The 27831-nt window shown below is 36.4% G+C and overlaps 2 protein-coding genes across 3 annotated transcripts; one reads left to right on the top strand and one right to left on the bottom strand.

The window, feature by feature from the left end:
- The first annotated feature begins 3906 nt into the window (after positions 1–3906).
- Positions 3907–22315, top strand: LOC129254669 (hepatocyte nuclear factor 1-alpha-like). Of its 2 annotated transcripts, XR_010296146.1 has the most exons (9): positions 3907–4440; positions 5379–5565; positions 10817–10995; positions 12710–12978; positions 14611–14764; positions 15880–16206; positions 16369–16731; positions 17549–19493; positions 19647–22315. XR_010296146.1 is itself a non-coding variant. In XM_064111547.1 (8 exons), the coding sequence occupies exons 1-8, from the start codon at positions 4266–4268 to the stop codon at positions 17746–17748; spliced, it is 1854 nt and encodes a 617-aa protein (XP_063967617.1). In that variant the 5' UTR covers positions 3907–4265; the 3' UTR covers positions 17749–20459. The 2 variants fall into 2 exon arrangements, 1 of the variants encoding a protein (XP_063967617.1); XM_064111547.1 differs by having other exon boundaries at positions 17549–20459.
- Positions 22125–27011, bottom strand: LOC129284157 (choline dehydrogenase, mitochondrial-like). The gene is made up of 2 exons (XM_064111555.1): positions 26824–27011; positions 22125–26327 (listed from the first exon to the last, which is right to left on the bottom strand). The coding sequence occupies exons 1-2, from the start codon at positions 26852–26854 to the stop codon at positions 24559–24561; spliced, it is 1800 nt and encodes a 599-aa protein (XP_063967625.1). The 5' UTR covers positions 26855–27011; the 3' UTR covers positions 22125–24558.
- Between the last annotated feature and the right edge of the window lie 820 nt (positions 27012–27831).

Here is a 27831-nt window from a genome sequence, read left to right as displayed (position 1 = left end):
TGCAAATGAATCTACGTCGTAAATCGTAATTTGATTTGAAGTGGATTCTTTACATTATCGAGTTTGTATTTGGAAAGATTTACGAACAAGATCGAACAACATCGCAAGCTTTCGTGAAGAAGGTTGAGAATCAAAGGGACCGTCTGGGGGTATCACTGCTTCTTTACAAACAATCGCAACATTTCGTTTCATCTTTAAGAAGTTTAGCACATTTTCTAGTGGGTCTCCGCTATAATAACACATGAGCGATTACAACATAGGGATTAGTCACCCCTTTTATGAACTGGTCTGTGTTATAAAGCGTGTTTTACAAATAGATTTTCATTTGAAATGGCTGTTCCTAATCCGCTTGTTAAAGAGTTTTCTTTCAAATCTCTTTCAGTCTCCACCTGCCTCTCTTCTCTAGGGGTAATGTCTGCACCCTATACGGGTCGGGTCCACATGTTTCCGAGCTTGCCCCACTTTGCCATTTTGTTTGGCAGTCTGTTGGCTCATCAAACATTTTAGCCCGCTTTAGGGATTGAGCAAACAGAAAACACTCGACCCGCTGCAGCGTCCGATGTGGAGTTATACTTTGGACCGCACTCTTCACCACCACCTCCAATGCCCATGTATCCAGGAGATAGTTTTGTTGGGATTATGGTTGAAATTTAACAGAAATTAAACTCTACCGGTTGATCTCTGCAAAGAGTGGAAGCAAGAAAGTCCTTTGTTATTTCCATTGTCCAGAAGTGTTGAGCTGAACAGAAGTCAATTTTAGATTCAATACAAAACAATGATACTTTAATCGATACACTTGCTAAAATGTGAGTGAGGGTGTGCGTGTTTCACCCACTAAGGGTCACACGAGGCAGGACTTATTACTTGTGTTTGTCAATGTACAAGGGTCACCATTTGTGTGTCAAACTTCCTCCGTTTCCTCCTTCTTTTCCATTCTCTTTCTGTCTCTCTCTTATAATTTATTATTTCAATTGTCCCAACTCGATATCGCTCCAATCGAATCGTGTATTTACTCGTAATATAGGCTAACAAAGTCATTTAAGCTCTTCCTTTCATCACTTGGTATTAGTTGGTCTTTTATTGTGATCAGTCGTGCGATAAATTGAGCAATTTAGATTGAATAAAGAACACTTCTGTCAATAAGCCCCTTTCACAATTGACGTACGACCTGTTTACGACCACCTGCAACAGTTTTTTCTTGTTGTTGCACGATCGATCCCTTGGTGTCTTGCGAGCACTCGCAGTCGTTGTAGACGATCGCACAAACCCGAGGTGGTCGGAGGTGATCGTGACTGGTCGCATCTGAACTTTGAACATGTTCAAAATCCAAACGCGATCAAATACGATTGATTCACTCGCAACAGGTCGTACCGTCGGTCGGGCGATCATCGTGTGAGTGTTGTTCAACGTTGTACGACTTGGTGCGAGAGGTGGCACAACTAAGTATAGTCGCATTTAGTCGACTGGATGTCGTACAACACTTGCACATGTGCTGGAGACCTACAGAGACCAGTCTTGCGACTGGGTGCGATAATATGAGACTGTTGCAAGACCGATCGAAATTACGGCTTACTACATTCCACTACCGTTGCATTCGCATGTATGCGACCGTTCAGCCCCTTTCACAATTGACGTCCGACCAGTTTACGACCGCCTGCAACAGTTTTTTCTTGTTGTTGCACGATCGATCTCTTGGTGTCTAGCGAGCACTCGCAGTCGTTGTAGACGGTCGCACGAACTCGAGGTGGTCGTGACTGGTCACATCTGAACTTTGAACATGTTCAAAATCCGAACGCGATCAAATACGATCGATTCACTCGCATCAGGCCGTACCAGGGGTCGTACCATCGGTCAGGCGATTATCGTGTGAGTGTTGTTCAACGTTGTACGACTTGGTGCGAGAGGTTGAACAACTAAGTAGTCGAATTTACTTGACTGGAGGTCGTGCAACACTCGCACATGTGCAAGCGACCTCCATGTACAGAGACCTGTCTTGCGACTGGTTGCGATAATAATATGGGCCATAAGACTGTTGCAAGACCGATCGCAACGGCTTACAACATTGCACTACCGTTTCATTCGCATGTATGCGACCGTTCCACTCGCAATCCCTCGTGCAACACTCGCATGTGATCGCATGAGCACAATAATAGCATATGCGACTTACTCGTGCAACGGGGTTTACTGGTTGTTTTTGTTGTACGACAGCTGTTGCAACTGTGAAAGCCTCTGTGCGATCTTATGAGATGACTAGCGATTGATGCCTGTTGCAGCCTGTCGCACGACCAAAAGGTCGCATATGGTCGTACGTCAATTGTGAAAGGGGCTTAACAGACTTCAACATGCGTGTATTCTAGTATGCACGTATACATGGATTCGACAAAAAAAATGATGCACATGATTGTAAATGTAGACCGAATGTATAATAGATATCATTGTTCAAGTCAATGGAAAATAACTCGAGTAGGTTTCACAAAACTATAATCAGCACCCCCTTACCCCCCGGATACATCCTTATGACTTACTATTGACTATCTTATCTAAATTCCTAACATTTTTCAAAAATGTAATCTATAAGGGAAACACCGAGAAGCACATCAACTGGATAAATTAATATATTAATTAAGGTTTGGCAAAAAGAAATCCGCTAAAACCATTAAGCTATGATTAGTTTTTAAGTTTTAATTCGGTGATTTTACAAGCGGTCATCTCGTGTCATGAGTTGCTTAAATTTAATTCGTTAAGTTAGTTAGTTGTAAGTTATTGTTCTTTTGTTAATACCTTTGCTTGTGTTTTTGTTGTTATTTATAGTTTCTTTGTATAAATATAATTTTGTTCTCATTGTGTTCTTTTTAATGAATTTGGAAATAAATACTGAATTGAATTGATTTGAAACTTAAATAGCCAGTCACATTAATTCATACAAGTTATATTCGATCATCATGAATTTTGTAAATCGGCAAATTATGGAATTTTCATCACATGACAAGAAGCTGCTCGTATTTGGCGCCACAAAACTAAAGTTTGCAGAGTCATCATTTTTGCCAAACTTTCCTTATTATGTTTTTTCCCTCAAATTTGTGTTTTTATGACAACATACCTAACGGTTAGGGCATCTCTCTTTGATATGAGACCACCTGTACAAACAACACTTTATTATGATTTTTGTTAGTACCCATGAGTATATTAATTCATGTATGTGTATATATTACTTCATGATTCTGTATTTACCCCTTGCGAAATATGTAACTGCCAAAATTTGCAAAATATCAGAGTGTTTTAATATATCGTTCTTAAAAAAACTTTTTTAAATATGTAATTGGAAAATGAAACAGATGAAAAATGATAGGAAAATAAGTCAACCTAGTGTTACTTTTTAGTCAAAAGCGATTTCCTGGCAATACGCGATGTATGTTTAGACATAATATTCATATTCTACTTGTTATAGCTTTCATTTCCTTTTGATAGATTAATGACACTCTTGATTACGAAGAGGAGCGATCAATCAAAATGGGCTAGACTTCAATGAAATATGTCATTAAATGTGTTACATTCAGGAAAAATGTTTTATTGACATGATTAATGGGACATACACAGACAAAATCGCTGTTTTATTTTTTATACAACGCTGTAAAATGATCGTTAGAGAAGACGTTCAACAGTTTAATCAAATGCTTAAATTCTTAAACAACAAAGTTAACTTTTAATATTAGTCAATAAATTAAACATAATTGTTTAAATGGTTAAACAACTACTGTTAAGTTCGTGTAGTAAATACAACAATGTGTGCAATTTTAAACAACGTTCTAATTGTAAATTTATTTATTATTAGTTTATTTGATGACAATTTGCATAACATTTCCGGCCTTTCATCTTCCACAGTCTATTTTTGTGGATAGTCGTTTTAATTATATTTAGTCATTCTTCCTTTAATGGACATGTCGTATTGTGTTACTTTCTCTTCCCGTAAGTTCTTCATGTTGGTCATTATTTTCGTTGTGAAACCATGGACCACGGATGGTCAAACATAATATGTATTTTGTAGAATATATTAATATTATCGAGGTAGGCCTATATATATTGAACGCCGATTCCCCCCCCCCCCCCCACCACTGCCAAATCTGCTGCAACCATGTTAACAAGTCGGAGATGATCTTATTCATAACCTATATAACTAATAACGACTGCGAATCCTACTTAAATTTTAACTCATCTTCTTTTTTCTGTTCCATTGATGCAGACAAGATCCCTGGCAAGTGGCAAAGATGATCAAAATGTATATGCAACAACATAACATCCCTCAGAGAGAAGTGGTAGATGCCACGGGTCTCAACCAATCACATCTCTCGCAGCATTTGAATAAGGGAACGCCCATGAAGGGCATCAAGCGGGCTGCTCTTTATAACTGGTTTGATCAGAAACAAAGAGAAGTTACAAAACGTAAGTATCTCTCCAAGTTTGAGGAGCCTTTAAACACTAGCGTACAGATAAGGGGCTCTTGCCTTCCCCCCTCCCTTCCCCAAATTTTTCACGACCAAGAAAAAAAAAAGATAAAAGAAAAGAAAAGGAAAGGGTTAAGGGTAAAATATGATATTATTTTTGTAGTATTATGTCAATATCTATCACAAACTTGGATTTTTGTAATAAAAATTTCAAAATTTTTGGTCGCTCGCTCGCAACTTTTTATTAATTTTACGCGATACGCCATATCGAGCCCCATCAAAAATTTTTGTTTATTACGCCACTGCATATAAAAGTTGTATTGGTCGTTTGATTGGATAAATGTACTTATTGAAATTGAAATCTACAAAATAAAAAATATATAATTACAGACATAAAGAAGCCATTATCTTAATGCCCAATATTTTTAACACGCTTTTCCCAAATGGCCCAAAGTGCTAACAATTTCAATTTACCTAATACATTAAAAAAAAAATTAACAAACATAATAAATGAAGGCAGTTGCCTGAAACAAACAACTTTTTGGGAACTTCTTGAATTATTCAATTGTTGGGGATTGTCTTGATGTGAGAGGGAGTTTGTTCCATATTCCATTGAGGATGCAAAAGTGACGGTTCTATCTCCGGTCTGTTTTCGTTTAGCTCGATGTGTTAACTTATGTGAGTCTTCAGAGGATCTAATTATCCTACTTGGGACATAAATTTCTGAACAATCAGACAAATATTTTGGGGCTAGGTTATTATGTAACAGAAAATTATGCCATGATGTTCATGAAAGCATTGAACTTAATAATTATGATATTGGGTCATTGTTGCTTCGTTTGTAAACCATGTTTTATTATTTTTCTATCTAATATACGATCAGATGAAGAGACCAAGTCCTATTTTATTATATTAATGCTGTTTTTAAACTGACAGAATTCACGAATCCTGAGACTGGTCACTACTACAACGTGCAGACTACAGATGAAAATCCCGCCAAAAGACAGCGAAGAAATCGTTTTAAATGGGGTCCAGCCTCCCAAAGGATCCTCTATCATGCATACAATCAGAACAGAAACCCGAGCAAAGAAGAAAGAGAAAACCTTGTCATACAGTGCAATGCGTAAGTATTACTTGATCATTGTGATTGATGGTAATGATGCTAGAATTTCTTTTAAAATAGTAATAATACTAGGGGTCCGTTAGATAGATATCGGCATTTTTGCCATTTTTATAACTACCATGGGCGCCTTAATTTTCATCGGCTGCTGTGCGATGGGTTACTTTTCTTTTCATAGTTTAAATTATTTATTGTGTTTTCATAGTTTAGACTGTTTATTATTGAACCGTATATGCATATACAATATATCATGTTAGCACGTTACGATAATATGGGATGTGTAATCTGATCAAAGATATGTGAAAAACAAATAATAGTTGTATATATTTGTGACAAATTGATTTTGTAGGAATTTATGTCGAGAACGGTAGAAATTTTGTGAAGTGGTAGAAAATGAATGTTTGTAATTATATATGAATGAATGAACCAAATACTGTTTACACAAGTATAGAAGATGATAACAATAATTTTTGCATAGATTTCAGTACTCAAATTGCAGAATTACTTTTGTGATAAAAATAAGTTACGTACTTGCAACAATAAATTCACAAATTTATACAGTTACAGAAGGAACATAATTAGCTTCATGGTAGTTGCTATAATGAGCCCTGTTACTATGGTAATTAATTAGTTATTGTATTATAATTCATATAAGAAGCGGGCCCATGCAAAAGGAAAAGTTTTTGGCTGCCACAACACTATATCCAATGAGATAATCTTCCCTTGTGGTTTCGTTATCGTAGAATAAAATCTAGGATTCTTATTTAGAAATATAATATTCACATTTAGAAATAAAGGATTTGTCAATCCTAGAAAATATGTTATTTTTGTTCTCAGGCAGATATCCATCTCATAAAATTCTCCTTCGAGGGGGATTATTTCACAAATTGATGAATGAGTGATTAAAAATAAATTATCATCCCTCTCTATATATCTATTCAGATGAGAATTGCTGCGAAGTTCCTATATATTGTTTTGATGAGTAATATGATTATAACATGGGCGTGACACGACATAACGTATGCTCCTGCGAGATTTGCTCCTGTCTTAATATCTCAGGGGTATAGGTTAAAGTTAGGATTATTATAGAGTTTTTGGTTCAGAATAATTTAAGGGGTTATCTTATAGGTTTGGCTTAACCCTAAAAGGACTCGGGGGCCATGATGGCCCCCCTCGACGCTTCGCGCGATATTTCCAAAACGCAAATAGATAGCCCCGCAAAATGTTATGACTTTTTTTTGAAGTCTCGCGCAACTTTTGAGACCAATTTCGCGACATTCGGGTATAGCATCGCGACGTCACATGACTTTTTACGAGACAATGTCATGCCGAAAATGGCTCATTTTTATACTTTGTGTACAAAGTCTATGGAAGATGAAATTCATAAAGGGTGATTATTTTTCGTTCTGCTTAATTAATTTAGGGTTTAATTTAGTTGTTAAATGGTCTGTAATAATTTATATTGAAAAAAAAACAATGAAAAACAACAGATGAACAAACAAAAAATACATAAGAAATTCTAAAAACAAAGAAATACAAAAATTGGTTTTCGCAATTTTTCTTTGTGGAAACCTTTAAATTAGATTACAAAGATGAGATCTGCAAAAATAAAAAAAGAAGAAAATTTGATGTGAAATTGGGTGTTAAATATGCAAATAATGTTTTTCATGAATAAATTTGCATATTTTATTCATAATAAATTAAAAATAATTATTTTCAGGGTTTTTTATACTATCTTGTAGTTTATGTGGAAAGGAATGTGCGTGCAAAATTTCGGCGCGATCGCGCGAAAGGCGGCCGAGATCAGAAGGGGGGCATCATGCCCCCCCCCCCCAGTCCTCAATACATCTCAAATAGCCCAGTCGTTTTAGGGTTAACGTGCAGATTTTCAATCGGAGCAGCTGTCGCCGGAGCAAATGTCATAGAACCATTATGGGGCAGTACAATAGAAAATACCCTAAAAAGGGAAGATGATGGCCCTTTTCTCTTTTTTTTCTTGTTAAAATTTCAATGAAAAAATATATAATCCCATTATACTGCACGGCCGACATTTTTATCGACGAGAACCATTTTTTACGCATTAAACCCACTCCAAAACAAGGAACAAATGAGCTTGAATTCAGTTATCGTTTCCCACTGATTTTTTTTTATTGTTCAATATTTGCAATTATTGGTCATTCAAATGGACGATAGATTATTGAATGTGAATTTCCTGCAGTTATTGGTCCATCAAAACAAAAAAGATATATGTTGAATGTAAATTTTCTGCAATCAGTATCTTTTCACAGCTATTTTATTTCTGCCTTTCTCTTTTTTCAATCAATTATGCCTTCTGCAACCCTGTCTAACTGCCAATTACCATAGTAAAGGAAATCATTATAGATTCTGATCATGAATATCACCCGTTGTCAATGTTTACCGCATTATATTTATTGACTCATCTATATAAGCTCTCTCTTCATCCTATTTCTTTTTCTCTTTTTCTCTCTCTCCGCTCTCTCTCTCTCTCTCTTCAATTTCTTTTTCACCATCTTCATCTCTCTCTTTCTTTCTCTTTCCTTTCTCTCTTACATTTATTTTGTGTGTGGCTTCCGTGGGAATCGAACCAAACTTTTCGAGCACCTTTAAGATGTATATGGGTATCGCACACTTCCGATACAATTCAAGGCGTTGCCCCGACACCTCGGGGGCTACAACACCCTATATCTCCGCCCAAATTGTTTAACATGTCAAGAAATCTTATAACTTAGGTGAACTCCCTTTAGCCTTATACCAAACGTAAATCCTATCGAATTCCATTCAAACTACCTTCGATATATTAACCTGATACTAACACCATGAATGTTGTTTTCATAAGCTGTTTTATTTGTTCTTTACTCGCTAACGCATGATAAAGAATAATCGATTATTAATATGAATCAAATGACCAGTGAAACATTTTCTTGTTTTTCTTTCTTGAAACACGATATGGCAAATTGATAATTTAGGACTGACTTAGAAACATATGGTGACGGGGTAATAAACCTGCTGTTCACTTTGGAGTTAATCATTAAAAAGAGAGATAGATTCAGGTTTGGGATTGATGGAAGAGTTTAGTTAATCTTTAGAGAATTGGTTAAACGACAAATCGTTCCGCCTTCAATATCTTCATTATTCCGTTACGAGAGTATCGTATGGCGTTTGTGAAATAAAGTCTTTAAATACACATATGCACTGAACGGCTTGAAATCTATCTTGGTGTAAAAATATCAAACGAAAATCGCTTTCAGAACAGGTGTTTCCTAAATGAAACCGATATCTGCATTTGACTGACTTCTCAGATTCAGAAGATTGAAAGTAGAATCCTATAAAAATCACTGTTTGATATAGATTGATACTCAAAAGTTATTCTAAATCGGCAGTCATTTCAAAATGTCAACATATAGTTAATAAATGTATCACAACCAAAAGCAATTAGACTTATTAAGCATATGTTTTTACAAAGATATATTCATCACACTTTCGGAAGCTAGATTTCTGAAACAAGTCGATATTACACCGAGTATTTTTATAGGTGCCCAATAAACATGATAAAGCTGTTCGTAAGTTGCGTACGAAGAGGTTCGTTCTTGTGTGCCAAAACGGATTCTTATTCATTTTGATACCGAAACAAGCTAGAGTTGAAAGCTGTTTTTTTGTAGTTAATGAGATTAATTGTTGTTAACAAACAACTGAATGCAAAGTTTTATGTGCCAAAGTTTTAGCAAAATTACATGGCCATAGAAAGCGGGGGTGCTGGGGTGCTTCAGCACCCCCACAAATGTGCTTGGGGTGCTGCGTTTATTATTCTCCATAGGTAGCACCCCCAGGTATTCTAAAAAATGTGTAAAAAAGGAAAAATGCAACCAAAATGTTCGTTTTGTAGTTAAGCAACCCCTTTTTTGGGGGGGGTTCAAATATCTCGCAAACCAAAATGACGTTCATTTTGTAGTGAAAACTTTTGGGTTTTTTGGGGGGGTTCAAAATTTACATCAGCACCCCCACTAAAAAAAAAATCGTTCCCAGGGCCCTGGAAATATACTCCAAATATTTATGTTTAACAGGAGAAAGCTGCGGTATCTTATCCAGCATGAGAATTTCGTGCATAAAATCATAATTTACGATCAACTTTGTGAAACACCATTCAAGTTGGGTGAAGTTTGCTTCTTATTTATAGGAATTTTGTAGTGCACAGTTTAAACTACGAACAAAAAGAAACGTATTTCATAAAATGATTGAGACTATACATGATTGAGGGTTCGTATTTTGAAATACATTTCGTCATTTAGAAAGCTATTTTTGAAATTGCATAATCCCTTTATCTGTTTTTATTTATTAGCATTCGATACGATTTATCATTTTTCTCCCAAACCAAGCAATTATTTCTGTGGTCAATCCAAATAACGTTCGCATACTCGTTTCGACATTGTGTTAACTTTATAATAGTTTTTAGATAATGTCATGCATTCCCAATATTATCGTTCATTTAATGAATAAAAGGATTAATGATGTTCTTCAATATGAATATTAAAGACTGAAGAGAGATGTAAAGGAAGTTTTTAATAAGAGACACTATTAAATTGGCAGGTGAGGCGTTGTGTTTGTTTCAGTGACGAAATACCGGAAATTTGAAAGGTTACTGGGACGTTCGACCTCCGCAATGTATTTTTACGTCATGTTACGTGCGACGGAAGAAAATGAGGAATAATTTCGTAGGTGTGTAATGTTTTTCATTCCATGAAAAACCTTCTCAAAATAGTCTGGTTCTGTTGAACTGAAATTGGAAGTAAGCTTGTTAATCTATATGCACCTTGCTTGTGAATGTGATTTATCTCCTGTCAAATATCTAATTGCACAATAATGATTTAATTGACGTCTACAAATTTAGACTTCTTGTAACACCATCCATTCTCTCCCCCCCCCCCTCTTTTCCCCTGTCTTTTTCTATCTCTCTCTGTCTCTCATTCTCTCTCCTCCTTCCTCTCTCTATCATTCTCTTCCATCTCTTTTCTTTCTCTATCTCTCTCTGCTTTTTTCATCTTTTTTTATTTCTTAGAATATTGTTGTGATTTTACATGCTCTCCTTTTTTTTCACATTCCCTTAAAAAATAATGATCTTTGTATCAGAAATGAATATTTTAGTCTCACAAGCAATATTAATTTTGCACGCTGTACATGAAACAAGACCCCTTGACATGTGTTAGTGTTAATGGGTTCTTTGAAATTAATATTTCAGAGCGGAATGTATGCAGAGGGGCGTGTCACCATCGCAGGTTGGGGGCCTGGGTTCGAATCTCGTCACAGAGGTGAGGGTCTATAACTGGTTTGCTAATCGACGAAAAGAAGAAGCCTTCAAAAACAAACTTGCCACGGATGGGATAAATACAACAACCAGTGTCAGCTTCCAGCAACAAGGTAGCTGTGTGTTCAAAATCAAATTATAATTCTTATTTATTCATTTCCAAATCACTAAACTCGCTGATGGTGATGACAATGATGATAATGATGATGATGACGACTAAGACGACGACGGTGATGATGACGACGATGATGATTATGGTGATAATGATGATGATAATGGTGATGATAATGATGATAATGGTGATGATAATGATGATAATGATGATGATAATGGTGATGATAATGATGATAATGGTGATGATGATGGTGATAATGGTGATGATGATGATGGTGATGATGATGGTGATGATGATGATGATGATGATGATTATGGTGATAATGATGATGATAATGGTGATGATAATGATAATGGTGATGATAATGATGATAATGGTGATGATGATGGTGATAATGGTGATGATGATGGTGATGATGATGATGGTGATGATGATGGTGATGATGATGATGATGATATCGATGATAGCGATGATGATGATAATGATGATGATAATAGCGATGGTGATGATGATGATGATGACGACGACGATGATGATAATGGTGATGGCGATGATGATGATGATGATGATGATGACGACGATGATGATGATGATTATGGTGATAATGATGATGATAATGGTGATGATAATGATAATGGTGATGATAATGATGATAATGGTGATGATGATGGTGATAATGGTGATGATGATGGTGATGATGATGATGGTGATGATGATGGTGATGATGATGATGATGATATCGATGATAGCGATGATGATGATAATGATGATGATAATAGCGATGGTGATGATGATGATGATGACGACGATGATGATGATAATGGTGATGGCGACGATGATGATGATGATGACGACGACGATAATGATGATTATGATGATAATGATGAATATAATGGTGATGATAATGATGATAATAATGATGATGATGATAATGATGGTAATGATGATGGTGATGATGATGATGATGGCAATGATGATGATGATGATGATGATGATAATGATGGTAATGATGATGATGATGATGATGGCAATGATGATAATGATGATAATGATGGTAATGATTCACAGAATTTATGAGGCGCCATTTGTCAGTTCGAAACATTCGAATGACGCATATGCACACTCTGCCAATGAAGTTAGTACTCAAATTACTTGTTGAAAATGGTATTCTTGGTGGTGAAACAAAAAAAAGAATATACAGAAACTGAAGGCCAAAATGGACTAATTTGTTCAGTCTGGAATCAAATGAAGATGAATCTAAAAAGAGTAAAACGAAAAACGTTAAGTGAGCTGTTTTTAGCTACAAAGCGAGCACATCTTTGCAAATAATAAATATTTGCTGGGATACGAATTAAAACCATTTGAAATGGGTATATCGTATGCATAATATTATGGAGCTAGACTACATTTTCATTCTCGTTCAAACAAACGCACATAAACAGTAATTATAACGCACACTTAAAATGTTGGGCAACATAATTTTACTGTCCACTGTGTTGGGTAATGTATTTTGGTTTGAAAAGATAATTTATATTCTGGGCAATTATTATCCAATTGAGCAAATTTATTACCCAATTATTAGATTTTATTACCCAATTTGGGCAAATCTTAACCAATAGTTGTGTGGCCAGTATGTTGCCCAGGGTTGGTTAAAAGTTGGGCTTTTTTGCTTAATTATTTTAAAAGTGCGGCTGTTCTTTGTCTTCACCTAGGCACTGTAGATACAATAACTACCAACAGTGCTGAGATGATGATAGGAGATCTCATCGGGCAAGCTACGGGGACACTTCAACCCACTATCACGGTCGCTGCTCCTCAGAATGGTATTCTGCATCAAGCAAACTCCGTATCGCTGTCACAGCTGCAAGCCATGCATGACAGCGTGGCGATCGGGGTTGCTCAGGCGGCTGGAGCAGGCGGGATGCATATGACCATGTCCACTCAAGCAATTGGGGGACTTAAGAATGAAGGGCATAATTTGGTAAGCAACATTACTTGTTTGCAAATATTAACTAAGAATCTAATAACGGGACAACACAAATCATTTTTTTTATCGATTCCTTTAGTCAATGACTATTGAAATAACTTGTTTTATATATAAAAAACGATATATTTCAATGAGGATTTTTATTTCGTGCTTCTACGCCTTTCTTGCATTCTTTAGGATTATGTATATATATTTATTTTTCTTTAATATTTATTGATATATCCATCTTTCTATTTTCAATACAATTATTTACTTCATTTCATTCATTCGTTTGTTTATTCATTTATCCATTTATACATTTTGATCGTTCATGTTTATATTCATGTTACGTTCAAAACTATAACGCATCTATTGATTATTGATACTTATTAAAAAAATTATTCATCCATTCATTCATTTTATATCTATCTCATATTTACCATAATTTTGTTTTAAAATTAGGGATTAATATTATTATGTCAAGTTGAAATCGACTTTAAGTTACAGATAAATTCCTACAGAACTGGGTAATTAGAAACGATGAATGAATTGTGCAATCTTTTTTTTTTTATGTAGTTATTGGTAAATGAAAAAAATAATTGATTGCATATCGATGTAAGTTTATGGCTGAAAGCAAAGAAAATAAATATATTTTGTTTATGTTGGAGGTGGCTGTCTGTATCTTGTCTGGTGCCATTGAATTGAATATTCTGTGTTATGAAGTTTGCTACTTAAGTTTTATTTAGTTTGTTTGGTCTTTTGGAATAGTATATGCATGCATTGTCAAACCTAAAATGAGAAATCATAACCTATAACATTGATTGATTGTATTTATTCTTTTTCATTCCAAAATTTAACAAAAGTTACAATGTATAGCAAAACACAAAAGTATAATATACAGAAATGAAAAAAGGGAACCCACTTGAAAGCAAATCTTGTTAGTATGGGTTCCCTGCAATAAATAGTTAATTAAAGTATATCTTTGATCAATGAAATTCAAATCGTAAATTAAAAAGGTTTGTACATGCACGAGATAACAGTTGGAAATGTGGTATATTTATAGCTTTGGTAATAATATCATTGTCATTTTAAAGGAATTTGGTAACTTTTCCAAATGATTATAAGCCAATTATCATGACCAGATGACCATAACGCTTCATGGAGCTATATAAATAAGGTTCTTCACGTATATGCCTATAAAGATGAAGTCCTAGAAATACCCCCAAAGCCTACCCCCTATGCGCAATCCATAATAATTCGTGAACGTGTGTTTGTCTGATTTTGTTCAGAAATATCGTCAAAATAGCGTTATTCTTTCTTTATCCATTTGAATGTTTTGCCACAAAGAGCAAGATTTAGCAAATGATTTAATCAATACGGACGAAACCTTTAGGAATGCATGATATACAAATTGTATACGACACCTCCCTCCCCCCCCCCCCCCATCCCTCATAGAAAATCGGTGAGTGTGGACCGGTTTTGTTTTGGGAATTGATGATTATCTTGCTAGTCAAATTAATATATCCATTATTCACATTTCGACCCATTCTTCTTTCATTCATGGTCGACCCGATTTTTTTCTTCTGATCCCCATTATATCAACCTTTTTTGTTCACAAACTTCATTATAAATATCTTCACATTGCAGAGTACGAAGCTGCCATCAATGGGCGGTTTATCTCGATCTGGCTACACATCTCGTAATCTCTTAACCGCTACGTCACAAAGCAACACGTCCTACGGATACGCCAATGATACCAATAGTCAACAAATCAACTATAACCAAACTATGCCACAGCAAGGTATTTGATCTATCTTATGTTTCATTATTTGATTCTGAAATATTATTACTGATAACAAAAAATAAAATATTCTGGCTTACTAGTTACTATTCAAAATGTATTTTGAAATATTTTTTTTGTATATTATTTTGTATAATAATGTTAATTGTTCACATTTTTTCACTCTCTGCTTGTCTGATTTGACTGGAACAAGCCAAATCTAATACAAGATATTGTGGGATGGGTTGTGGGGGGCAGTGGCTGATCCAGACGAGGGCGAAATGAATTGCCAATTGAACCCACACATTATAGCTAAATCTACGAAAAATATCATCTGTACCTGCTCTATTTTTAGATTTGCTATTTACTTTACGCCCTCTCTATTTAAAAATCCTAGGGAAAACATTCACCGCGGGAGGGGGGGGGGGGGGCTACTGCAAAATATATTTGCGTCGATCGTGACCATAATCAACTCACCCTATTAATTGTTCTTCCTCATTACACTACTAATCAGAAATCAATTATAATCATAACCGGGTTAACATTGTCCTAACAATCACTTAACATCTACCGTAGATTTCAGGTTTTTCAAACGATTTTTGTTTAATTTTTTCTGGGCTATGTCAACATATTGATCTTCAACCCGGTTTAATTTAAATATAATGTTCAATAATGTTCAAAGTTTATTTTCTACATTTCCATAAAAACATAAAAACAATTTACAATATTAACATATCAAATCATAACAAATAAAATGTACATACAAAGGATAAAAAGGACAGAGAATGCAAAATACATTATAAAAATGTGGTGGGGTCAAAATAAGGTAATTAAAACTTAAAAGATTGTCCCCATACTTAACAAAATAATGTGGGAGTAAATACAGTTATATGAATAATCTCCAATCTTGCACAAATTTCAAATTGTGCACTTTAGTACCCTGTACGTAATAAAGGCTACATTTCTCTTTTTCTTGCCATTCTGATTCACCTTGCAGTGCTTTGTTCCAATCATTCTTTCCTGCAACATAAATTATCTTTAACAAGCCTTTGGTGCCTCTAATTTGTCAAATGTACTCGATATTTGTTTTAACTGGAACATTTTCTATACTATGATTATTTAATGTTTCCAATAAGGCCTACATCAAGACGGCAGCTCTCGGCTGGGACATCGCTCTCACCAACCCTCAACAACAATGCAAGCACTTCAGCAACATCAAACACAATCGACTTTGCATCAGATGATGAGAAATAATCGGCAGCAGTTGCAACAACAGCAACAGCAACATGTCTCGCAGATGAACGAGAACACCACATCTCGGGCACTGAGTCAGCTGCAATCACAACATCTCCAGCAACAGCAGCAACATCAGCAGCAGCAACAGCAACAACATCATTCACAACAACAGCATCAACTTCAGCAATACAACATCGACCCGGGATTACTGCAACAAATCTCACAAGGTAATTGAAAGGACTTTGTATTTTCAAGGGAGGTCTGTAAAATTGCTGCCATTTGAAAAAGGGTGTTTTCCAATAATCTGTATAGCCAAATCTAACAAATTATTGATAGCATATTCCAGGCTTGTTCATACACATCGTTCAATATCGTTTTCTCCTTCACAGTCATTAATTCTCAAAGCCAACTTCAAAACGCCAGCCACCTTCAACTTGCCTCACCAACTCAGCAACAACAGCAGCAGCAACAACAACAACATACCACAACTGTGGGCCAACAAATCTTGCCTGAATTCACCCTGCCTCTTAATGCTATCACCGCCATCTCGTCGCAGAGCCCCTCCAAGCTGGAAACGAGTGAGCTCCAGATGCTCGTCATGGCGCATCCTGTCAAGGGTCAAGGGTCAGTGACCGGAAATCACACCACCGTGGTCACTACATCAGGAAGTGACATTGGGTCAACGAACATCAGTATCAAACAGGTCACACCTTCATCTTGTGCTAATGATTCTTCGAATAGATCATCTGAAGGTAAGATGCAATCTCTGCTCAAAAAATCACTTTCATGACAATTATCTTTGACAATGACGATAAGAATGACTGTGAATGAATCATATTTGATAAAAGATATAAACAAATATTTTTTTAGGATTTCATTTTTTATGCTACATTATAAGTAAGATTGCGATATTATTGATATGAATGGAAATTAAGAAAGATTTGCCGGTTAGTGCATCGATTTCAATTTGCCCTCAGAAATAGGGTATTCTTGACATTATATTGACTATGACGACATCCCTTTATTACCTGAAATCCGAACGATAGAGGGCTTACTCCTACAAAGCGATGATGCAGACATTGGTCGAATATAGGCTTTCAGTTAGCAGTACGCTTGCTATTCTTCGGACATTAAGAATTCTACAAGTCAATGATTATTATTATCAAGGTCTCTAGAAGACACCCTTTACCATACAATTTTTTTTCAGCCTAATGGTCTACAAGTCATGATAACGTACAATTACAGCTGGGCATTTTGACTAGAGAACGAAAATTGTATATGGAGGGACACTTATATCTCTCGCCTCACTATACTCGCTAATTTCATCAAGTTTGTAAATAAAAATGATTTAAAACGTTATAACATTATTCAATCTTTTTCTCCATCTTCCTTTTTTTCTTTTTCTTCTTCTTGATCTTCTTTTTAATCTCCATTCACTTTTTCTTCATCCTCCTCTTCTTCGTCATTTTATTTGTATTTTCTTGTTTATTTCCACTTTTTTCTTTTATTTCTTCTCCTCCCTTCTTTCTTTCGACTCCTTTTCTTCTTCCTTCCCCTCTCTCCGATTAGATCTTGATTTACCAAGTCGTGTACTTGACTTCACTAGCAGTATCGCAGACAGTACGGTAACCAATCAGCTTCATACGAGTCAGATCAAAGTCCACCGAAACACAAGAAGAGACGAACATACAACATTGCCAGCTAATAATGCCACCCTCGAAGGATACTCCGTGGCTACACGTGTAGTGCCTGTTACTGCGAACATATGAAGTCCACACATTCCATTCTCATTTCAAACACCGTGACAATTTATATTGTGATTAAAAAACTCAATTTTTTAATCAAGCTCACTATTTAGATTTGCTTCTAGTGAGCTTATTAATTGTGAGTCGCCGAGTGAATCTGAGGTTCATGAAGAAACGATGGTAGAATCGAAGGAGAATAGTATTTGATGGATGCAAATGTATCTAATGTGGAAATTCAAAGACAATCGTCGACTTTAGTGTATAGCACCACTAATTTTAATTCTAACGTGTCAAAGACTTAAAGATGATAAAGGACAGATTGGAATAATGAAAACCAAAATAATCGAATATAAATTTCAATATGTAACCATCAGAAGGCTGGGGAGCAAAGAACAGTTTAAATGAAAACTTTTGTTATTATTTCACGAAGAAACCGAAGGGAACTGATGGCGATATATAATGAACGATACGGAATGAAATGTTGAAGGTTTTTTCAGGATAAATTGATTCATCTTTTATCAGGAATGAACACGTCATTGATGACTGATTGCTGATCTGTTGAAGTTGATTCCATGTTGGAATAGATAGCGTTTTCATTGTGTCGAACTATCATAATGGACGTGGATTTAAGATGAGCAGCTAATGACGCAAGCGAATTAATTCAAACTCACTGTGGAAATCATGATATTTATTCTGATTAGTATAGCGAGCCTATATTACACTGCATGGACAAGCAGGTTAAATAAATCACAATGAATAATTTTGAATAGTCTGATTGGGGTTTATGCACATAAGGATACCAGATGTGATTTTTAAGACTCATCGTGCATTGTCTAAGGAATAACATTGTCACCGACATAGCAACGATTCACCAATATCATGGGGATCCGTGATCGACGAACTCATTAACTGTTATGATATGGACTCGACAGAAGTGACAAATGAGTGAAAATAAAGCAGATCAGGAAATGATATAACTTATGATAACAAGGTTTATATTTATAAAAACAGTATAATAGGTCAAAATCTGATCACGAGGTTATACATTCGATCGATATAGGTTATAATCTGATCACGAGGTTATACATTCGAAGGATATAGGTTATAATCTGATCACGAGGTTATACATTCGATCGATATAGGTTATAATCAGATCACGAGGTTATACATTCTATCGATATAGGTCATAATCTGATCACGAGGTTATACATTCGATCGATATAGGTTATAATCAGATCACGAGGTTATACATTCTATCGATATAGGTCATAATCTGATCACGAGGTTATACATTCTATCAATACAGGTTATAGTCTGATCACGATTGTTGGGTTGAGTTAAGTGTGGAGGTGGCGCTATCCATCGATATCCGATGATTTCCGCCAGGCTAAGCGAGAGGGATTCCACCCTCCCCTGTACAGCTCTGGTCATTCGATTAATTGTTAATTGCACTGTGTGTGAGATATAGATTCACCGAGGAAAGGCGTTGTGTAGTATTCAAATCACGAGGTTATACATTCGACCGATATAGGTCATTATCTGATCACGAGGTTCTACATTCGATCGATATAGGTCATAATCTGATCACGAGGTTACATTCAATCGATATAGGTTATAATCTGATCACGAGGTTATACATTCTATCGATATAGGTCTTAATCTGATCACGAGGTTATACATTCGATCGATATAGGTCATAATCTGATCACGAGGTTATACATTCTATCAATACAGGTTATAGTCTGATCACGATTGTTGGGTTGAGTTTAGTGTGGAGGTGGCGCTATCCATCGATATCCGATGATTTCCGCCAGGCTAAGCGAGAGGGATTCCACCCTCCCCTGTACAGCTCTCGTCATTCGATTAATTGTTAATTGCACTGTGTGTGAGATATAGATTCACCGAGGAAAGGCGTTGTGTAGTATTCAAATCACGAGGTTATACATTCGACCGATATAGGTCTTAATCTGATCACGAGGTTATACATTCGACCGATATAGGTCATAATCTGATCACGAGGTTCTACATTCGATCGATATAGGTTATGATATGATCACAAGGTTACACATTCAAACGATACAGGTTATGATATGATCACGAGGTTATATATACGAATGATATAGGTTATGCTATGATCACGAACTTATACCATACAAACGATATATGTTATGATATGGTCACGAGGTTATCTATACGAGCGATACAGGTTATGATTATGATCACAAGGTTATACATTCGAACGATATAAGTTATAATTATGATCACGAGGTTACACGTAGGACACGATATGATAACAAGGTCACACATACGAACGATATAGGTGTGTTATGATCACGAGGTCTTACGAACGGTATCAATACTACATTTGAGATTTGTATAATACTATGATACTAAACAAATTGTAGAGGTAAACTAGAAGCGATTGTTCTTTGTATTATTTATATTGATAAATTTAAAATGACAGGCGAAACAATGTGAAATAATTTACTAAATGTCAAATATTTCCAGAAAATTGCCATATTTATCACAATCGAACTGATTTACAAAAAATATTGCCTATGGATTTGTAAAATGCATCTTGTTGTAAAATTACCATATTGTTATGGTTTTAAGACAATTTGCTATCACTATCCATGATGTTTCTGATTGAGAAAGCCAATCTCCGAAGATTCCTTCATTCAAGGTGCTTGCAAAGCTCGATATTATGTACAATAATCATTTATTTTTATCAAACCAAAAGAAAATAATTATACCAAAGAAGTATGGCAAAGTACTTTCCTGTGAAATGTCGATTGTATTTAATACCAGTTTACGATTTCATTATATTTAATTACAGAAAACAATAAACCAAAGTGATTGATACGGAATGACAACAATTATACTCGTAAAAGGTCAATTGTATTTCCATTTAATATTTTACATTCGCTTATTATGTTGTTGCTTGTATTAGGCATTCATTCGTATTTACGCCTGGGTAATTTTCTTTATATGAATTCATAATGCTTTTAATCTGTGTATTCATTGTGTTCATCAATTTCTATCATTTTCAATCCAAGCAAACCGTTTTCAGTATATGTATGGTGATGAAGCCTTTGTAAAATATTTAACAAAACCTTGCCAGTATTTTTCATAGCGGTACAAATTATTAAAAAGTAGTAAAATTTGCATAGTAGGCCTACATTTACGATTCAATTTTTGTCGTACAATATATAGTAATTGATCACGAATATTAGTTCCGTTCGTTTAAATACCTAGATAAAATCATTTATGATGATATATGTAATACGCGAAATATTACTAACATGATTAATTTCGAAGTATAGTAACAAACTGACACCATATTCAAAAGAAGAAGACATAAGTTGTTAGAGTAAGTATAAAAGAAAACAGAATAAAACGGAGATAGGGAAGATAAAGATAGTAAGAAAATAGTATAGGGGGAAATAAAGGTATATGAAAAAGGACAAGGGGGAATAAGTGAGAAAAATAAATAAATAAAGAAGAACAATATTCAGAGCAAAAGAAACAGAGAAATACTAGTACATTCCAATATAGAAATGTGCAATGGATTGTTTTGTTTTGTCAACGTTACAATAGCCGTCACGTGACAAGAATGGAAGCCAAGCAAATGATTTTTTTTATAAGACAAATATGACAGTTCTCATAGATTGTGCTTGCATGCTAGCCACAATTACTATAGTAGAATATATCCAAACCATAATTTGAGGGTCAATATTTGCTAACGCTTTGGTGGATAAAACTCAGTGTTATATGTGTAAGGGTTTAGGGGAAATAGCAGTAGTTTGCGTTCATGGAGATAGTGTGCGTTTGGTGTAATATACTGCAGTGAACACAAACCTAAATATAATGATCAGTATAAAATAATCCCCTGAACTGAATTTCATACTGAGGTTTTGGCAGGTGCTAATCTGAGGATAGGGGGGGGGGGCATGGGAGGTACTCTTATTTTTATAAGCCTTGCTGACTCAAATTTTGAGTTAAAATCAAGTATGGAGTACAACTTTGAGCACGTTGTTTAAGCCAGTCACTCGAACAATAAGTTGTTTAAACTTTTTGAGAATTGTTTAAACTTTCTTTTAAATATCTTGTTTCAAACTTTAAACAAATAGTTGATAGAGCAACTTTCTGATTTTATTGAAAATTCATTCCTATTAAGAAGATATTGAAATTGTTACTTTAATTTTTTATAATGAATATTGTATCTCATGTTATAGACCAAAGACGCCTTTGTTGTGTATTTGTACTTTCTTGGCGATATAAGAACTATCCAGACTGTAAACTATCTGTTCTGTGAATAACTGAACATGTGCTTATCATGTGAATGAAATAACATTTTCTGTTATAGAATGATTTTTAAATATACGTGGAACGTGATTTTTGTGTATATATTGGATGATCATGTCAGAATCTTAAAAATGTTATCCTTAATATGGGACTGCGATGTTTGTAAATAGGTGTAGATATCATATTTATGAAATAGCGTTTTGACGCATGTGCTTTGTTATATGTGAATGTGTTCGTGCTAAAACGATGAAATTACAGTTAGTCGTGTGCGTACGTATGACAAACCACAACTTTCTTTTTCTTTATTGATGTAATCGTTGGGGTTTTGAGTTTAAATTTTCGTAGAAGATTTATGTCTATACCCGGAGGACACTCACGTATAATGATAGTATTGGTATGTGAAACCATTAAGACCCACTTTTCACGACTTTCCAGCATTTACCAACACTCTAAAAAATTAAATGTTAAGTCAACATTTGAAAGGTTGGAGAAGTAACAATATTTTCTAAATGTTGCATGTACCACTTACAATGGTTCGATTGACCAAACGCTTAAAATCAGCTTTATGCAAGATTATATAAAACATTAACTTTGGAAAAGATTTCACTCCTTTAACCTTTTTTTTGTGAAGCATCATGTTCACCTTTTTTCCTTGACCAACCCGTTTCCCCCCGTTTATAATAAGTTCCTTATTTTCAAGATTCAGTTCTCATAGATTCCCATTTCTAGTTAAATAACAGTTCTCAGGTACCCCCATTTGCAGAGGGTCGTCTGGTTCTTAAGCCCCTAATTTTACAGCAACTTCAGTGGCCCGTAACACAAAGCTTAGCAATGATCGTAGAACATTTTCTACGATTGATTCCATTGAAAACAGTGTACAATCAATCATGAAAATCAAGCGTACAACTAATTGCTAACCTTTGTGTTACGGACCCAGTTCTTAGGGGTATGGTTTCAGATATAGCATGGGGCCGCACACCCCTATATCCTTTCCAAATCAGAGTGCTCTCCCCTGGGGTACATAATAGTGGCATATATTTGGAGGGAGAGGGGTGGGGGGCAAGAAGGACGGGTGCCTCGGCTTCTACCTCCAAGGGAAGGGCGGAAAGAAATTGACCCTCCCCCCCCAAAAAAAAAGGAAGCTATATCTTGTTTTAAACATCGGTTCAAATGTCACTCTATTTCGCTGTGTTTTGTCAATAAAGAAGGAGCTTTTGTGGATCTCCAATGCATTCAATAATGTCTTTGTTGCTGTTTCTTTGTTTGCTTGTTTTATCTTTAAAAAATGAAAGGATTCAGTTCGATTCCTCTGCGGGAGACGTGGATAATAATAACAATAGATCAAGTACAACATATTTAAACTCTGTAACTAGATTTGACGATCTATCCTGAGGGCGGGATCGAATATTCTGAGAAAGGAACTTGAAAGGAAGTTGCATCGCCAGAGTATTCATTATAAGAGGAAAGGGCGCATGACAAGCTAACGTGGCTACGTAGTATAGTGACATGACCCCAAACTCTCTTTTTTAGCATACTTTTCTTTTTTCTCTTTTCTCCCTCTTCCCCCAGTTATGTTTCATTACAGGAAAATTAACAAGGGCGGTTGCCCCTTGCTCCCTATTGAAGAGTGCCATGTATCCAGTTCTATGAAACCTAGAAAATGTTCAATTAAAAAAAAAATGTTGCCCGAACAACTTTAAAAGCCTGCGAGCGGAATAAACACCTCAAGCCCAAACATGTAAATTTAAATTTTATTTGTGAATCGACAGTTTATGTGAATGTTTTTAAATATGCAAAACAATCCTTCACACCTTGATTTATCTTGGATGTTCAAATTTATCATATTTGCTACATGCCTCTTTATGATTTCATTCGAACATAAATAGGCCTTAATTAATGAAGAGTGATTTAAGATTCCACGTGAGAAACAAACACTGAACAAAGTCATTGAGGCAAGAACCCGCATCACAGAAGCATCGCAATTATCGTCAATGGCCGTTTTCTGGTTTGCCTAAATTTGACAAAAACTATTTTTAAAATGCCTCCTTAGGGTAAACTGCGATGAAAATTACGAGTTCATTTTGTAATTTAACAATTTATGAATAAACAGTGTTCTACAGGGCTGAATGAATAAAACTCGATTAAGTTTTTGAGCTTGGGTGACTTCCAGTGGCATAATATAATGAGAAAAAGCAATGATGGGCTTGGGTATTTGATGAAAGGTCGGAAGATTACGCGTTTGCATGTGAAACAAATAAGATCAAGCTGATGATTATAGAAAGCAATTGATTAATAGAGTAAGGGATTTGTATCGCTTGATTGTAATTCTCATGCTCTGAAAAAAGGAAGTATTATCGCAAAATAGAGAAACTAAGTGAGTCAAGTTGACGAGTAACTTATTGATATGGATGTACGTTATCTTTTTTGTTTAAAAAATAAAGGCCTCTGCCCCCTCCCCCTTTCGCAAAAAGCCAAGTGCCCAACTTAAGGCTTGACTCAGAAAATACTTCCCAAACTTCAAAGAAAAACCTAAGGTTTGACATCCATGTGTGTTTCTTCGGATTCGGGTCTCCAGACAGGAACATTGATTGGCTCAAGACCTTTATTACCAAGGATGATATCGGCTGCCTTCTCTGCAATCATGATGGTGGGAGCGTTGGTATTTCCACTCACGATACTCGGCATGATGGACGCGTCAACTACTCTGAGATTTTCCACACCAAATACTCTGGTAGAGCTGTCAACGACAGCCATTGGATCGTCTTCAGAGCCCATCTTACAGGTGCAACACGGATGGTAGATAGTCTCTGCTTTGGCTCGGATAAAAGCATCAAGTTCAGCATCACTCTGGGTAGACGAACCTGGTCGTAATTCTTCCCCACGGAATTCATCAAAGGCAGTCTGCGCAAAGATTTTTCGAGTGATCTTAATACTTTCCCGTAGGTCCCTCCGGTCGATTTCAGTGTCTATGTAGTTGGGATCAATGAGGGGGTGTTCTTTTGGGTCACGGGACTTAAGCTTGATAAAGCCTCGACTGGTTTCCCTCAAAGTATTGACTTGAATTTGAAATCCATGACAGTTCCAAGGTGTTTGACCATGATCGTACATTATCACCGGCGCAAAGTGCATCTGGACATCAGGGTGGTTTACCCCAGGGTGGCTTCTTATGAACGCGCCTGCTTCTAATTGAATTGTGGTACCATCCCCTGTCTTGAACATGTGCCATTGGAGACCAGCTGAAATCATCGCTAGGGGCATTTTCCATTTGGGCATGTAAACAGAAACGGGCTTCGTACAGACATGGGATATGTAAAGCTGGAGATGGTCTTGGAGATTCTGTCCTACTCCAGGAAGATTCGCAACTATTGGAATACCGAGCACTCCAAGTTCATCTGCGTCCCCCACTCCAGATAACATTAGCAACTGTGGCGAATTCACTGCTCCACCGGATAGAATAACTTCTTGTGATGCCCTTGCTACTTTCTTTTTGCCATTACAGGTGAACTCTATTCCTACCGCTTTTGTCCCTTCAAAAATAACTTTCTCGCATAATGACTGCGGTTGGATCTTCAGATTATTCCTCTTTAGGACATCCTCTGATCTAAGGTATGCATTTGATGTATTCCACCGTCTTCCCTTGTGTATGGTCAGGTCCAGGAATCCGAATCCCTCTTGCTGATAACCATTCATGTCTTGTGTGTACGGATATCCGCATTCTATACCCGCCTTAACGAAGGTTTCTAGGAGAAGGTTTTTTGATTTACCACTGGACACGTTAAGCGGACCATCCCCTCCTCTGTACTCGTTCTCGCCTTTCTCATGACACTGGGCACGTTTGAAGTATGGCAGACAATCTGCGTAAGACCACCCTATAGCGCCCTCTTTCTCCCACCTATCGTAGTCATCAGCATGGCCTCTCATATAGACCATCCCATTGATAGAGGAGGTGCCACCAAGAACCTTACCCCTTGGCCAATACATTTTCCTGTTGTTCAAATTCCTCTGAGGTACTGTGTGATAATACCAGTTGTGGGTTTTGCGACCGAGATCGATTATGCAGCCTGATGGCATCTGAATCGTCGGCGAGTTATCTCTCGGTCCGGCTTCAAGCAGTAGAACTTTGTTGCTAGATTGGGCAGAGAGACGGTTGGCCAGAACACATCCTGCAGACCCTGCTCCAACAATAATATGTGTGTACTCCTCGTCATGCGATACCCCGGTCTTAACGCTCAATGATTTACATTGTTGAGCCGTTGATGAAGCAGGGAGGAAATGTAATTTCCTCAACTTAGTGATGCCTGGAGTGGAAGGAGGAAAAGAAGAGAAAATGTCTTACATAACGAGAGAGGACGAAACAAAAATCCAGTGTCCAATGTGAATTGGATTTCTTTCTAACAAGACCGGGGCTGGGTTTTTCCTTTAGATCATTTTTATACGCGCGTACAGTGCTTAATCTGAACCTACTGTATAAGTAAACTCCTAGATAATATATTACTATGAACATTAGTGAAAATTGTTATGGATTTGGAATTGCTCAATACCTCAACATTTCTTCAATATATACATGTATAACGGCACTACGGCATGTTGATTATCATGGTAAATAAACGTTACATTCTTATCGTGTCTACCCCACAAACATTGTACAATAGTGTCAATTCCTACAATAATGTATCGACATTTGAGCTGGATTTATCCATATTCTTTAAACATTTACTCCAGAGCACAGGAGCCAATGAATACCTTCAATTCCATTGGTATGCATGATAAAATAATTGTTCATGTTAAACATACCTTGCTTCACTCTTGCGAATGTCAGATTCATGTTGCTCTGATGAAAATACTTCCCTCAAATTATAAATTGTGCATGCAGAATATTTGCATCGATGTTGTGTGCGTGTTTGAAGGTGAATATTTTCTACTTTTGTCATGTGACAAAAGGAAACTCAATGTCATATCAAAGCATGTGTTTGTTCATCCTCGACGCTGCGAAGCTCAATGTCAGTATTCTGTGCATGTTGTTCAGCGGCAGTGGCGTAACTACGGGGGGCACGGAGGGCACGTGCCCCCCCCCCCTCCTCCCCATCGGCTGACAAAAAAAAATCGGGGAAGAGGAGAAAAGGAGGGAGAAAGAGAAACGTAGTGGGGGGAAAGAAATTGTTGTACATTGTATCATGTTACTTTATAAAGGGTTACCGGGGTTGGAATACTTTATAATAATACAAGATGCATACGCTTACATCCTTTCTATTTCCGCTAACGATGTATAGACGTTCCATGTACCTTATCTTTCCTCCATCTTTCCATTGTTTCGCTGCAGTGGACATGAGTTGCGAGGATGCCCAGAGGATGCAGAAAGGATACAGCAGACGTTTAATGGATGATAACGGACATGGGACGTTTGTTTCTCATAATGTTGCGGATTTACATCGTACACGACGGAAAGTTTATCCGTTCTAACAGTTTTGTGCAGCTCAAAACTTTGTGCGCGGATAAATTCACAGTGGACGGATGCTCGATGAAAAAGAGAGTATGTATAACACATAGGCGGATCCAGGGGCGAGGCCCCCCCCCCCCCCCCCCTTAATGGCGGAGAAAAAATGTGGAGGAAAAAGAAGGGAAAAGGGAGGAGAAAAAAGAAGAGGGAAAAAAGAGGAAGACGAGTAAAAAAAATAATGTGAGGGGAAAACTCAGAAAAATAACAAAAATCTTTCATGTCACTATATAAATTTTCTCTAGCGCTTCGCGCTCGCATTGCATGCTCGTTGAGAAACACTGTACATATCTTGCTCATGAGGCTTG

Source organism: Lytechinus pictus, chromosome 2 (assembly GCF_037042905.1).
Source record: "Lytechinus pictus isolate F3 Inbred chromosome 2, Lp3.0, whole genome shotgun sequence".
NCBI lineage: Eukaryota > Metazoa > Echinodermata > Echinoidea > Temnopleuroida > Toxopneustidae > Lytechinus > Lytechinus pictus.
The sequence above is the reverse complement of the archived record's forward strand: the minus strand, read 5'-3'. Positions and strand labels throughout refer to the sequence as shown.

Excerpts from the sequence above, each read along its gene's own strand:
- LOC129254669 (XM_064111547.1), top strand. The coding sequence starts at position 4,266 with ATGATCAAAATGTATATGCAACAACATAACATCCCTCAGAGAGAAGTG. Across the intron at positions 5,566-10,816 it reads CTTGTCATACAGTGCAATGC|AGCGGAATGTATGCAGAGGG; the intron begins GTAAGTATTACT and ends TTAATATTTCAG. Across the intron at positions 14,765-15,879 it reads CCAAACTATGCCACAGCAAG|GCCTACATCAAGACGGCAGC; the intron begins GTATTTGATCTA and ends GTTTCCAATAAG.
- LOC129284157 (XM_064111555.1), bottom strand. The coding sequence starts at position 26,854 with ATGAATCTGACATTCGCAAGAGTGAAGCAAG. Across the intron at positions 26,328-26,823 it reads ATTCGCAAGAGTGAAGCAAG|GCATCACTAAGTTGAGGAAA; the intron begins GTATGTTTAACA and ends CTTCCACTCCAG.